The sequence below is a fragment of the Fusarium oxysporum genome, chromosome VII, assembly GCF_013085055.1.
Source record: "Fusarium oxysporum Fo47 chromosome VII, complete sequence".
Classification (NCBI taxonomy): domain Eukaryota; kingdom Fungi; phylum Ascomycota; class Sordariomycetes; order Hypocreales; family Nectriaceae; genus Fusarium; species Fusarium oxysporum.
Window position 1 is genome coordinate 2,710,813 of NC_072846.1, and position 15,003 is coordinate 2,725,815.

Here is a 15,003-nt window from a genome sequence, read left to right on the forward strand (position 1 = left end):
GCAGTCATGATATTCTTATCTGAACATTGGCCAAGGCGAACGACCTTGCCGCTGTGCTGCTGGAAATTTCATAGCCAGTCCTATCGCGGCCGCGAATCTCAGGGATGACGCATTCTGACGGTTCTACCAGCAATTAACAAACGTTCTCGCTGGAACCTGTCTCTTTCTAGGTCTCTGTCTCCATCTCATATTGCAACTGCCTAACAACCTCGCTCATCGCCGACCTACGATAACACCGCCTCTGAAACCCTCCTGACGCCCAGGCGTACCCGTGCGAGTTTGGAACACCTTGGCAGTGTGATTAATCACTCTGGCGTCAGGGTCTCACGCTCTTCAACCGTCATGTGCAATTCACCTTCGTCCAACAAAGCCGTCGGTAGCCCGCCCTCTGGTTAGCAATCCCGCCGTCGCCAGCACTGCCACTCAAGTTTTTTTTCTTTCTTTTGTTTTCTTTTCTTTTTTTCAGCCCGACCCCGCCCTCCGACCCTGCATACTGACCATTCCAGCGCCCACAATCACTCCGAACACCAAGGCGCCAGCGAATATTCCTCCCAAGACGGACAAGCCTCGCCCGCACGTTTGCAGCACTTGCCAGCGCTCGTTCGCCCGATTGGAACATCTCAAGCGACACGAGCGCTCCCACACCAAGGAGAAACCCTTTGAGTGTCCCGAATGCTCACGATGCTTCGCCCGCAGCGATCTGCTACTGCGCCACCGGCAGAAGCTGCACCAGACCTCGATCCCCTCGTCACGTCCCCGAAATCGTCGCGGTTCTGCCAGCGACGTCGCATCCGGCCAGAGCCGAGCTCGCAAGAATAGCGTCGCACGACCCAACCCAACCGCATCCAATGTACCGGCCACTTCTATGAGGCCGCGGGCAAACACTATCACCCATGTTGACAGCAGCACGATGCAGATGATGGCTGCTGCGAACTCCTCCGTCGTACGAGGCATGTATCCTAGCCGCACCCATAGCCGACACTCGAGTCTGGCCGGTTCGCCCATCCACAGCTTGGACCATGATTCTGGTGGCATGTCAGCTGCCATGGGACTCCGAGATGTGCAGCACGGGCTGCCCAAGCTGGAAACGCACACCTTGGGCGGCCTGGAGTTCAGTAACGACCTCCGGACAGCGCCGCCAATGGCCGCCTTCAACACTGAATTCGACCTCGAGGGCTTCCTTTTCGGACCGAGCTCGACGACAAACCCCAATGCCCTCCATAACAATGATTTACCGCAATCGATGGTCTTGGAACAGGCCTCATCGTTTGCGCCGTCCTGTAATGAGATACCATTGAGCCAAACCCTCGACGAGGATTTTGACTGTTTTACTGGATGGGACTAGTTTCTAATGGTAGTACGTATCTCGTCGTTGCAACCCCGGTCTTAAGGTCATCAATTAAGTAGGGCCAGGGTTAGCAAGATTGTAAATATCTTTATTAAATTTAAAGGTTGACTAGAAAATAATAATTAAAATTTACTAGAAATTAAATACAATAAATAAATATATAAAAAGTAATCGCGGACGCGCTGTTGCGATCAGAGTCCCACGTAACAATGGTCTGATTAACAATGCCAAGATCCATCAGGCTGTAACGACGGAATCACCTCCCTTCCCCGGACCCTATGCCACGTCAGATTATGTCGCTTGAAACATAAAGAAGGTCATTTGGTCAACGATCAACGCTCGGGCCTCCTTCGAACGTATGGCAATTGTTGGGATGCCCCTGCAAACTTGCAGTTAGCCACCTCAGCTCGACAGAGGCAATGCGCAATATGGCTGGCAAAGTGCATAGCTGCGTTAGCGTTGCCGCAGTTTTAAGTTCCAGGCAGCAATAGTTTAATAACCTTTGAGAAATCTAAGTTAAAAAACTGCCGTATCTTGCCGGTTTCATCCACCTTATCTGTCGCCATACTTAAAGCGACTGGTCGGTATTTATCATAAGGCGAGAGAGAAAGCTCGGTTACGGCCAACAACTGTAATTCAGCAGGACGTTTCTTCTTTGAGGGCAAATCGGTAATACAGATCACCAAGTCCTGCAGGACTCACCGATCTCCGCGGAGCGGGCCGGTTTGCCCAACAACGACTTGAGCCATTGACCAGGGTGGCGATCAACTTAATCTGGGGTGTTGATTGGGTTGAAGCAGGGGTGGCACGGTGTGTTTTATGGGACGTGCACGCTCGCACGGTCCACTGGTGCATCCGTTGTCCACCAGATGTGTGATTGAATTGAATTGATCGCCAGCCTGGAACTTGCCAGCCAATGATTGCCCATTCAAGCCCCTGTTTTCGAATTGTCCGCCTGTATTTGTTAGTTTTTGACAAGTGCCATTGCACGCCCGATGGCCCTGTGCATTAGCTACGTGGTCAGCTGCCCGCTATTAAATTCTGTGTACGGAGGCGCATGTGTCGAAGTCTGCTTTGCTTACCCCATCGAGAGGACTGTGTTACGATCCTCGCGGTTACGTTACGTGGACCCACAAATTTCCCCCAATCAACTAAGGACTCACGCATTCTCCTCATTTCCATCGTGAGCCACTCGACAGGACTTACGATAAGACTCACGACTCACTACTACGAGTCACCACAAGTATATAGAATACACTCATTTACACTTTCATAGATTCTAGCTCACCAGCTATCAATAAAACTTCTTTACATTGATCAAGCCTAACACGCATTGAATCTACCATTAAGAGACGTGACACTTCGACAACGCTCAGCATCACGCCCTACGCAATCTGCCAACAATAAACCTAGCACGGCTTAGTTTAACACAGTTGGACCCAACCGTCACAGCTGTTGGGTCAAGCAAGCTGTATTTAAGCCTTCGACAGGGCTTGGATCAAAACCGAAAACGGCAATAACGTACATGATAAGCGAGTGGATCAGCATACTGTGCAGCTAAAAATAGCCTACCCATAACACTTTAAAGCTTAAATAAAATAGCTAAAAACGTAAAATAATAACTATTAATAATAGTATACTCATATGGTTATTCTCTGCGACTAGATATAATAAAATAGTAGATGTTACTGTTGAATGGAAGGCATAGCTGGGATGTCACGTGCAGGTCAGGGATTTCAAGATTGCGTCTGGAAACAGTCAGGGACAGATTTTAACACATCACAAGATGAATACACAAATCTGCTTCAAAGGACCGAATACACGTAATGTGCAACAGTTATTATGCTTTACGTTCCTACTCATGAGCCACTGTATGCTGCATAATTTTGAACAGGCGCTGGGGTCTCACGTGCAAGCAGGGATACTTCAAGATTACAACCGAAATGGTAAAACCTCTAAGAGGTAGAATTTAACACAACACAACATGAATAACGTATTTGATAAGCGAACCGGCCAGACAACCGAACCGGCCAGTATATTTTTCACCTTTAAAGCTATTTTTTGAATAATTCTTAAAAATTCAAATTAAGCCTAAAATGGCTAAAATCTTAATAGCTTATCTCCTAAGAGCCCAACAGGCTGCAATCCGTACCCCGCCCCACCCTATCCCTGTCATTACAGCAGTACGAGCGGGGTACCAAAAGCTTCAGCTTCCATCCTTTCATAGCCAAATTCCTATATAATTCATGGCGATTCAATCAATGAATACCTCTTCAGACCCTAGTCAAAGACAGGAGATCGATTCCTATGATGACAAGAGCTTCTGTAAGCAACATAAGGGCCCCCGCACGGGCCTAAAGGAGCCTGCCGGGGCTAATGATTATCCGGCCGATGAGACCCGCGGCTTCAATTTCAGCCCTTTCATCATACAACCTCGCGATTATCATATTAGTTATTTGCCCAATACACCACTTGATCTTTTCCAGCTTTTTGTGCCTAAATCGCTGCTTTGGAGGTGGATTGAATATACTAATAGTTGGATTTATTACCTGCTTGAAAATGGCGTGGTTGACAGCTGGAATAACCCACTTCACAAACACTCAACGCTCCTAGCTTGGGAAGGGATCTCTACTGCACAGATCTATGTATGGCTTGGCATGCTGATTTATATAGGAATTCATATGGAAAGGAAGCTACGAAGCCGTTGGAAGGCTCCCCGGCTAGGAGATCAATCCCCCCTGCACTCAGTTATTAAGTTCATGCCTTATTGGAGGTTTCAGCTGATCCACCGCTATCTTCGTCCCTTTGATCACACCAAGATCGATAAAAACGCCCCCCTTCCGAAGGTATTCCAAGCTGCTGAAGAGTGGTCTGACCACATACAGAGAGTGTCAGCTGCACTCTTCCAACCAGGCTCTCATCTCGCTGTAGATGAGTGTATGGTCCGCTATACAGGCAGATCAACAGCGACAACTGTTGTCAAAGGGAAGCCAACTCCACTAGGCTTCAAGATCTGGGTCATCGCCCAAGCAGGCTTCTTTATTCGGTGGCTTTGGCACTTTAAAGGCTCAAATTACGATGCCTTAGACCGGGGGCCAAGGCGAAAGAGAGGTCGCCCTAGCACACAAGAGAGAGGCAGCTGGCAAGGAGGCAGCTGCTCTTATACGACTAGGCAATACGCAGGGGGTCGTTATTTCCCTATGTGATATGCTGCCAAAGCAGACATATCACGTCTTTGTGGATAACCTCTTCTCAACACCACCTCTTTTCCGCAAGCTTCGTGATCACGGATACGGGGCTACAGGCACAGCCCGCCCTAACTGTGGCATACACAAGGACCTAAAGAGGGATAAGGCTCTCGATAAACTAGGGCGTTGTGACTATGCCTTCAATGAAGTCAGGGCTATCCCGACGAGGGATAACAAGGTGAGAAGCCATAACACTTTTCTATATATTTCCCTTACTTTGTCCTTTCCCCTCCTTTATAGGTCAATCAACTAGCTTGGAAGGATAACAGCCTTGTGCTCTTCATCACAACCGTCTTCCGAGGCGATGAACGTACCGATAAGAAGAGGAAGAGGCCGTCTACAGACCACCTACGAGCCCGGCCAATACAGCTTGAATTTAGTGAGGAGACTACTAAAGTCGTTCCAATCCCGACAGCAGCTGCTGCTTATAATGATGAAATGAATCACGTTGACCGAGGCGATCAATTGAGGTCATACACAAGATACACAAGCTACGATCACCCCCTACGCCGGGGGGCTTGGCAGGCACTTATATGGACCTTCCTCCTTGATGTTGCACTTACTAACAGCTATATCCTTCAACTACATAGTCCCCAGCTAAATTGGGAGAGATATACGTCACAGGAGGATTGGCGGAAGTGCATTTCAAACACCTTATTTAACACATATCATCAAGAAAGTCAAGCAAGAAAGATATATCGGTCAGGGGCTGAGGAGGACATCGGTGATCAAGAAACACGGCAAAGACACATAGATAGGGATATCAACCATGTCTATCGTGGTCGTTGTTCAAGATGCCTAGCTTGTCAGGGCTTTCGGCAAGGGCAGATAAGGTCAAAAGGCTTACAAAGGCGTGCTTTTACTGAAATCAGCGGCAACGTAAGAGGAAGGCATCGCAGTCGGCAGACGAGGTATGGGTGCAAGATATGTGATGTACCGATTTGTAATAATGAGACCTGCTGGTACTTATACCACCGCATAATTTAGGTGGCTGTAAAAGTACCTCTTGTTCTGTGCATTTTAATTGGTTACGACCCCTCGTCGTGACCTAATTGCAGCCAGTTGGGCTCTTAGGAGATAAATAAGTCCTAATTTTCTTAGAGTTTTAAAAAAAACTCTATATAGCTATAAACTTTAAAGTCTATTTACACTGTGAAATACACTGTATTTTAAGGTTTTCTATATAAAATAAAAGAATTAAAAATCTTTTAAAAATACCGTATTATATAATAAGCTATACTATTATAAGAAATAATTTTATTTAATTTTTAATTTATTTATTTAAGTATCAAAATGCTATAGGGTAAGCTATTTTTAGCTGCACAGTATACTGGCCGGTTCGCTTATCAAATACGTTATACCAATCTGGGTCAATGGACCGAATACACGTAATATCTGACATAACCACACCCCAAGTCGGCGCTAGCTAACCCCAGGCACCAATCAGCGACTCGGCTTCGACCAAAGCGATAAGGGCGCAATTTGTTGACCCCGCAACCCCATTTTGGTGGAGGATTTGACTCAAATCGCTTGCGAATAATACCTAGCGCCTCGATAAAAGAAACATGGATTTTGTGGGTCCCCGGATATATCAATACCGGGTAGCGGGGAAAACACCTAAAAGGACAGAACAGAGACAGAAGCTCCTGGGGACTAGATTGATCCTCAAGTGTGAAAATTAACCCTATTTTAATTGGATATCAACCCTACTCGCGTATCTAACAATTCCCAGCCGCCAATCTAACATGAACAAACCCCACTTCAGGGCTGTGCTCGACCAATGGTAGATCGTTATTTGATGACATAAGGATAAGCGCGCACACGAACATCGCAGGGCCCATGGTTTGTTACTCAAAGACAACCGGGGTTAGGCTCAGCCATAACGCGACATCGCAAATTTACTATACTAAACACAAACAATCATCTCTTCATCCTTCCATTATCTCTCATTCTTTTTCTTCGCCCTTTCATCGCGCGACTCGTTGTTTGCCTCTGGAAACCCCCCCTTCTCTCCACTCCCGACACGGACATACCCAACCGCATCAAAACGCCACAATGAGCAATCGAAAGCGATCGCGCTCCGTCGGGGAGGAGAATCGCGCAGAGTGTCCTTTTACGATTTCTTACGCGCCTGACCCATCGCGCGCAGATCAGGAACGTCATAAGAACAAGAAGCGGAAGCGCGACTGTCAAGATGACGATAAACGAGTTCAGATTCAAATCTCTCCCTTCTCTCCCACAGGCAGCTTCAAAACCCACGACACTATGGACCTGTATTATACAGTCGAACCTGGAAAGCGATGGCAAGATATGACGCGCTACAACAGCTTCGTCCGTAAGTATCCGATGAATCCCGACGTCTTCCAAACTGTGAGGGCTTATGGCTAATTCTTGGCAGTTAACAGCATCAAGTACTACAGCGAGGGCTTCGTCTACGTCGCCAACGAGTCAACCGTCGAGCACCAAAAGGCCACAAATGATGTCAAAGGTGGTTACAAAAGGTCTAATGATAAGTGGGTTGCGCGCATCCTCGAGATTCGCGCATCCGATGAGCACCATGTTTATGCACGCGTTTACTGGATGTACTGGCCCGACGAACTGCCTCCTGGTACCATCGACCGCAAGAAGACAGTTCAAGGCCGCCAACCGTATCATGGTACTAACGAACTGATCGCCTCCAACCACAGTACGTTCTAGAATGCTTAGCAATATCGTCCTGCAACGCAACTAACCGATTACTTCAGTGGATATCATCAACGTCGTCAGTGTAACAGCACCCGCAATCGTCAACCAATGGATTGAGTCAGATGACGAAGAAATCCAAGACGCGCTTTATTGGCGTCAAGCATACGACTGCCGCAAACCACAACTTTCGGTATGTTGCGCGATAGCTCCCCTTACCTTCGAGTTCACTAATATATGTACAGTCCGTTAGCATCATATGCAAATGTGAAACCCCCGCGAACCCCGATAAGACGCTCATAGGATGCACGAGCTCGGAGTGTGGGCAATGGATGCATCACGAATGTTTGACTCATGATGTTCTCATGCAAGTTTATGAACGACTAGGCACCGACAAGCCTCATCGAACCGAGGCTGCGATTTTGAATGAGGAAAAGGCCAAAGAAGCTACCCGTCCTCTATCACCAACTGATGCCGAGGAGAAAGAGACCCAGCCCACGATCGATGTCCGCTCTGGAGAGACTGAAGATAATGTACACGTAAAGGAGGTTGTTCGAGAAACACCTCTAGAGACCAAAAGCTCAACGCCTAGACCAACGCCATCGAGATCTATCACTGCCGCACCAGCCAAGAGATCAGCCAAGCAGGGCCGCAAGAAGAAGACTGGGGATTATAAGCCGTACGCAGGACTCTTTGAGGCTAACCTCAAGATGCAAGAAGGGCCTACAGCGTGGGAGATTCGTGACTTACGCGAAAATGTAACGGGTGGCGAGAAGTCCTGGACGGAGAAGGTCTACTGTCTGATATGCGGCACTGGTATTGAATGATTATTCAAGTAAGGGACCCCATAACTACACTGGATCTGTTCAGGTGAGCAGGCCCATTGTGCCTTCGAAAGTGAAATTTGAGATTGCGTAGGCTAGTTGTTTGGCTCCCTACGTAGCTTGTGGGAAACTCACACCTTCAATATCACCAGCTCGACCTAGTTGCCTTCTCGATACCATCCAGGACCACCTAACGCATAACTCCACCTAATGTATAACCAAAATTTCGCTCCTCTCATTCAAAATCCAAATTTTCATGTCCACAAAAACAGGCCCGATTCTCAATTAATACATGAGGCTTTGGAGAAAGTTTCTAAAAAATTGCTCAAGTTTTACTGTCTGCGTGGTTTTTTGACCTCCCGATCGCTCCGTGTGCACTGGCAGCGCTTTGCTACGACCATAAAGTCATCACTTTCATCCTCTGACCTGACGCCCACTTCAATTACCGACTCGACCTCCTCATCCACAACCATCTCTATTACTACCTCTTTTGAGTCAGGAAGCTTCTCCAGCCACTAGATTCGCCGCCAGAGCTATGAATCGTCTATTTGGGATTGGTACCGCCTTTCTTTTCCCCCTCGCTGCAGCTGGGCCATCTGCTCCTCGAGGCCAGTAATCCGCGCCTTCTGAACGGCCCACCTTCATCTCTAAAGCTTCCAGCCCCTTTGCGATCTTACTGCACTTCTGCCTGGTCAGGTGACTTCGGTGTTTGGCCATTTCCCTCACTTGCAGACTCGTTTTCGGCGTATCATCTGAGTGCAGTGGAGGAGGGCTCGGCGTCTTGAACTCTTCCAGCAGTTTTTCTTTGTCCGGCTGAATTTCCAGATGTGTTAGGGCTTTGTAACGATTTATCGGCCAATTTCCAGCAAACCTCCACCCGGATAAGATAATCTCCTCCCTCATGCCCGCTTCCCTCGCTTTCGCGTATGCCCGAATAAAGTTGACTTTGTCAACCGGCGCAGAATCGGTCAAACTAGCCAGCTTTTAGAGTTCTTTCCAATATGCACCTCTGATGGCATTAAAAATCCCATTATCGAACGGCTGCAAACCATGGGAACAATGCGCTGGTAGGTAACAGCAGTAGACGTTGTTCAGAAAGCACGTCACTATCCACTCGTCCTGACTGCTCGTTAACGACCCTATAGCGGGTGACTCAGCGGCGAAAATACCGAAAGACTCACCTGTGCATGGCTCCCGCGACCGTCAAGGATAATGAGTCTCGCATCCGGTGCATCACGAGGCTCCGTTTGAAGAAGATAAACGTCCTTCAACCACTCGAGAGCTATATGGTTGTCGGTCCAGTCGTTCAGGGATGTGATGTAGTGCCAGTCCGCTATCAATTCGAATTCATTCAGAAACCACTACTTCTAAAGCTCTTTTCCTTTCAAGACAATTCCCGGTTTTAAAGAGCGGCCAGTTACAGTAACAGCCTCAATAACCGAGGTCCACGTGCGCGACTGAACGCCTTTCAACATCGCCTTCGTCTTTGGGTCAGAGCTCCCGATTACGAGGCTGTTCAGGGCTCATGGACAACCAATTAGCTATGCCCTATAAAAACCCATAGAGTACTTGTAGAAGACTTACCGAAACCCGCCATTATACCGCCCTTGTCCACGTTATCTGTGTTCTCAGGCTTGATCCAGCCGTACTCGTTCTCCCAGATATCGATGTACCAATTGACCGCCTTCGGAGTAAATCCGTCAAATCTGGCGGCTTCCTGACGTTTTACAAGCTTGGTAGATAGTTCTAGGTGACGCTTGACGAACCTGGTGGTCCAGTGCTTACCCAGAGGCTTGTTATCGCCTTGTTGTTGAAGGATGGCCTCGACACAGGCACGAATCTGGCTGTGCGAGAGAGCATAGCCCAGGGACTCTTGTCGCAACACCCAACGAATGAGGGACTCCTCCTGGGTCTCAGAAATACGCTGGTGGGCCCGGATATGTTCATTCCTGCTCGCTTGACCAGAAGGTCGTCCAGAAAGAGTCGCCTGAGGCACTCCACGTTTCTGAGACGCCTCATTCTCTGAGAGGCCTCTATCAGTGATATCTAATATAGCCTCAGCTACGTCATCTTCGGTATAGTTACGACGAACCATTGCGGAGGGAGTTCCGTTGAGTAAATTAGGTGAAAACTCGGCTTGAGTACATGGCGCCGCATAGGGTACATGAGGTGAAATGCAAAAGAATTCAAAGGGCTATGGAACCAGGCCACGAGGCGGAACGAGGATAATTTAAACCGACATAAAATTCTACGAAAAAAGCAATATAGTACAGGTCTTACTTTGCAATTATCTTTATTCCTGGCCGAATACGGTGTAATTGAGAATTTGGATTTTGTATGGATGGAGCGAAATTTTGGTTATCCATTAGGTGGCCCCGGATGGTATTATAAATATCTATATCTACCCAAATTTTCACTTGAGTTAGTAAAATTAGTAGAAAGGGAATAGGATTAATAACATTAACCTAGGCATAGATAGCATTAATATATAACTATATAAATAAATAAATAGTACTGATATTATACTAAAGGGAGTAATATAGAAATAGGCTTATTAATAATGATTTTAAAAGAGGATTAAATAACGGCTAAGAATTTATGTACCTATTAAATTAGTCAACCTAGTAATATTTAGAGGGAAATTATCAGAGCACCAGGCTCTAAATTTTCGTACCAGTGTCACAGCGCAAGACCAGGTTACCCTAGACCCGCATGTCAGGACAGCTGTTCGGCGGTGAGCACATCCTTCCTTTGTCATCTTACTTGGCATGCAGGTGTTAAGAAAGTAGCCCTAATTACACCAATCTTCTACATCTCTATTGATCCTCCCACTTTCACTGAAAGTGGACATTTCGCATTATCATTGGCTAATAATCCCTATACTTAGCCCGCATTCCACTTTCACTTGAAAGAGGCTTCTCCTACTACTCTAGTATTCTAGTCGGTAACGGGGCCCGTTACTGTTAGATTGGCGGCTGGGAATGAGCTCCACTTCCCTTATTGCAATATTAGTATCTAAAAGAGCGGTGAAACCCCTCACGGACAGACTGATCAAAGAATCAAGTCGACAAGCAATAACATCACCACATTCTGGTCCACACTTGAATACACTCACCCTATCGTATTCGTGCGTATCTAACAAATAATCAACTCTACTGAAGTTGATTTTGGTATGTAGGACTAGGCTGGATCTGAAAAGAGTACATACTTTTGGCATAGAAATACAGGCATCAGACCACGATGCATAATCATGATTTATATTCAGAGCCCAACACCATCACGAGACCATGACGAATTGGAATGTGGCTGAGGAAAAACAAGATTCTGCATCTTGTTGAAGTCGATGAAGTCGGTGATCTGATCTGAGGCTTGAAAATAAGGCCTTCCATCTCCGAAAGAACTACTGCTGCATCACCGTCTCATCATACCGATCCATAGCTTGTCTTGCGGTTTGTCACTCCATTACACAAACCCGATGCAACAAGGTTGTGGCGATCGACGATCATTTCGTTCATTACGACCTTGTACTATGGAAAAGATTCTTGACATCGGTTTTTGTACGCCGATGAAAACCATATTGCATATTGTAGATCTTGGACTATCTACTAAAATATGCACGCGATAATTGTTTAGGTAGTGATCCTCGAGGTATTCAATAGTCAAAAAAAAGTGGCTGAACAGGTGCTGTTACCCTATTGGATCCCCTTGTTGTGACCGTTGGTTAGATGAGTAGTAGGGATATCGAAATGCAGACTATCAGACCGAGTCCCAGCCTAATTGCCACATCGTGAGGCTGATTGGACTTTTTGAAGTGTAATCAACCTCCGTGAAAACACGGAACTTCTTATCAGAGTAGGTGAAACGCAGATCACTCTTGTTTTTACCTCCCTTAGCAATTAACCTTTCGTAAATCGAGCCCACGGTGATCAAGGGCCTCTGAGACATTCAATGGACTTTGGCTATCCATGGCAGGGGTACAGCCGCATGTCAGTATTGCCACATCCAGTAGTTAAGGTTTTGATAGAAATGTCCTAGTGTTTTTTTTTTTTTGGGGGGGGGGGAGGATTAAATTGAGGAATCGTTGCGGCACATGCATCTACCCACTTCTTTTCTCGACCGACAAAGCCTGTTTGGGTCTCCCTGTAATCATTTACGAGGACGCTTTACTAAGTTGAGGAGGGATATTCAACTCAAAAAGTAGAGGCAGAAAATAGCGTCAGTAGGTCTTGAAGTCAGACGCCAGATGTAACGTTCTTTGCCCTCTTTCTGGCCCGTGCGTTTTCTCCGCATAATATCATCAGCTAATTCTGCCCTTTAATATTTCCGTCCCATAAAATTGCAATTAGAAGCAATGATCATCGGGGTCAAGCCACTGGGCTGAGACCTACGGCAATTGAATCCAATAAAAACTCACTCTCAGCCTCCCTCCGGGCTATCGGCAATAAGGCATTGTGCGGTAACTTTTGAGGCTAGACTAGCCCTTTGCCGATCACTACATAATCCAATAACGGGCAGCTAAGAGAATTGAACCAGGAACGCGTGGTTGTCGTGGCTGTCTCAGTCTAGGACATTTTTAGCGGGTCGTACATGAAAAAGAGTAATTATGCCAAGTTTACTGCGGGTTAACCCCATGATGGCTGCGGCCCCATTGACTTGACCCATAACTAAGCTCCAGCCAGGACCGGGAGGAGAGACAAATGAGGGCGCTTGATGCGGGTGATTCAGTTGTCGTTGACGACGTGGCTATCCCGAGATCCTTGTGTCATACACGAGCGATCCATTAAACTCAACGTTTATGCTGTGCATTTTCAGGCTTTCAGCTTTGAGAGTGTCATTTCTCATGCAGAGTAATACTTTTGGGCCTCGTGCATCACTGCAGTTAACCGCGGAATTCGCGGAACCGCAAGGGGAGATGCATCCATGACGGTGCCACGTCTTGTCACGGAGCGAATGTTCCGGGATTGTCCCGGTATGATATTATCTTGTTTTACCTCTTTATTGAAGCTCAACTGAAGCTCAATTGAAGCTCATACTATTCTTAGTACTTTAAGCCCTGAAATTGGACCTGAATGCTCTGAATCCCCATAATACGGGCGCTAATCAAGATAACGGGGCTATCCGTGAAAATTTACGAGAGGACTTCGCCCTACAATACTAAAATATTAGTGGCATCGGCAGTTAGAGTTGTACTGTTACGCAAAAGTTTATTGAAACAATGCAACATCCCTGTAAGACATTGGAGATGGAAAAACATGATCTGAGCAAGGGAACATGGGTAACTCCTCGTCCCGGCCAGGTACCGAGTGGATGATGATCACAGACCAAGGGAGAATGCAGCTCTCAGTTGAGCCCCACTAACCGACCGGTGCAGTGATCGCCCCGAGTTCCGCAATGTACTCTAAGTCGAGACTCAGCTGTGTGATGCCGGATATCGTCATGTTGTATTATGGCTTGAAGTAATCCTATACGGCCAGGGAGACATGCCCTTGATCAGGGAAGCTTAACAAATTTGGTGAGAACTCTCAAGTATAAAGAGGCAATCATCCTCCTTCTCAAACTCGAATTCCTCATCAACACTCATCAAAATCTCCAACAGTATCCTCAAACACTTCAAAACTTCACTCAATCCCAAAAACCAACTTTTCCAACTCAGTTCCATTCAAAATGCAGTTCACCAAAATCGCTTCCATCCTCGCCATGGCCTCTGCTGCCATCGCTGCTCCTGCTCCCGGCAACTACGAGATCGAGCCTCGCACTGGTGGTGGCAACAACCAGCCTTCCTGCTCTGCTCAGAGCCAGCAGGTTTGCTGCAACGGTCTCCTCAGCTGCGCTGTCCAGGTTCTCGGCAGCGACTGCAGCAACAACGCCTACTGCTGCGAGACCGATGCCCCCGTTGTAAGTATCCCAAGAAGAGCAAAGACGAAACGGATGCTGACTTCAGTAGGGCGCTCTCGTCAACGTAGCTCTCCTCAACTGTGTCAAGCTTCTCTAAATGACACGCCTCAGCGACTTAGTCCATGGAGGATTAGTTGGATAGTTGGATATTGGGACACATATCGTGTGGAAGATCTAACGGAGAAAGCCTATGCTAGCTAGTCCGTATGTCAATAGGCAGTGCTGATGTTGTTGTTTACTTCGGTGACCTTGGCTATTGAAGTTGAATATACATACAAGGGTTTTATAACTTGATCTGACTCTTAACTTAAGACTGTGGATGTTGAAGATAATGTGATTAACAAACTCAATTGAGGACCACATGAACTTATTTGATCAACTGGCATTCAGCTGAACAAATGAAAATCAACAATCAGCTTAGTGGTAAACCTTAAGTCTTTGTAGATTGATTTAATAAATGAGAAGAGCACCTCAGATTTCCAAATGACTCTCCAACACCACAACAACCACCAATCTATCTCAGTACTGCAATCGAAGCACTCCCTGTACCCAAACACTATGGTATCCAACCAAAAGAACACTGCCACCGGCCAGAACGAAACCGAGGACCCCGTCCAGCTCGTCACGAGCACGCTAGGCAACACGGTCGGCGGGGTCGTGGGCACGCTCGGCAACGTGACAGGAGCAGCCCTACGCGGCGTGGGGAATACACTGACAGGCACAACGGGCGAGATCAGGCAGCCAGTCGGCAACGCGGTGGGCGGCATCGTGACGGGCGTCGAGAGTCTTCTCAACAACGTGGCTAAGGGTGTGGAGAAAGCGGGAGAGCAGAAGTAGGAATAATGAGACTAGTTGTGATAATCATTTTTATTTTATTTTTTGGATGAAGTCGTGGATGCTACTTGTGGGGGACTCTTTGTTGTTCTCCCTGTGAGAACAGAAGGAACGACGGGGAAGTCAATAACTAGCACGAAGGGCCCTGAATTCCTAAATAAAAAAAAAGTAA

At 47.0% G+C, this 15,003-nt stretch overlaps 4 protein-coding genes across 4 annotated transcripts; all 4 read left to right on the forward strand.

The window, feature by feature from the left end:
* Positions 1-33: 33 nt before the first annotated feature.
* FOBCDRAFT_262730 (uncharacterized protein) lies at positions 34-1,345 on the forward strand (the record flags this gene model as incomplete). Its single annotated transcript, XM_054705961.2, has 2 exons — positions 34-391; positions 507-1,345. The coding sequence occupies exons 1-2, from the start codon at positions 343-345 to the stop codon at positions 1,343-1,345; spliced, it is 888 nt and encodes a 295-aa protein (XP_054561936.1). The 5' UTR covers positions 34-342.
* Positions 1,346-6,651: 5,306 nt separating this feature from the next.
* On the forward strand, positions 6,652-8,105 carry FOBCDRAFT_277091 (uncharacterized protein; the record flags this gene model as incomplete). Its single annotated transcript, XM_054705962.1, has 4 exons — positions 6,652-6,931; positions 6,995-7,282; positions 7,341-7,471; positions 7,524-8,105. The coding sequence occupies 4 exons, from the start codon at positions 6,652-6,654 to the stop codon at positions 8,103-8,105; spliced, it is 1,281 nt and encodes a 426-aa protein (XP_054561937.1).
* A 5,661-nt stretch (positions 8,106-13,766) lies between these two features.
* FOBCDRAFT_277093 (uncharacterized protein) lies at positions 13,767-14,094 on the forward strand (the record flags this gene model as incomplete). The annotated part of the gene is made up of 2 exons (XM_054705963.1): positions 13,767-13,997; positions 14,047-14,094. 2 exons carry the CDS (start codon positions 13,767-13,769, stop codon positions 14,092-14,094), a joined length of 279 nt encoding a protein of 92 aa, XP_054561938.1.
* A 386-nt stretch (positions 14,095-14,480) lies between these two features.
* On the forward strand, positions 14,481-14,834 carry FOBCDRAFT_277094 (uncharacterized protein; the record flags this gene model as incomplete). The annotated part of the gene is made up of 1 exon (XM_054705964.2): positions 14,481-14,834. One exon carries the CDS (start codon positions 14,481-14,483, stop codon positions 14,832-14,834), a length of 354 nt encoding a protein of 117 aa, XP_054561939.2.
* Between the last annotated feature and the right edge of the window lie 169 nt (positions 14,835-15,003).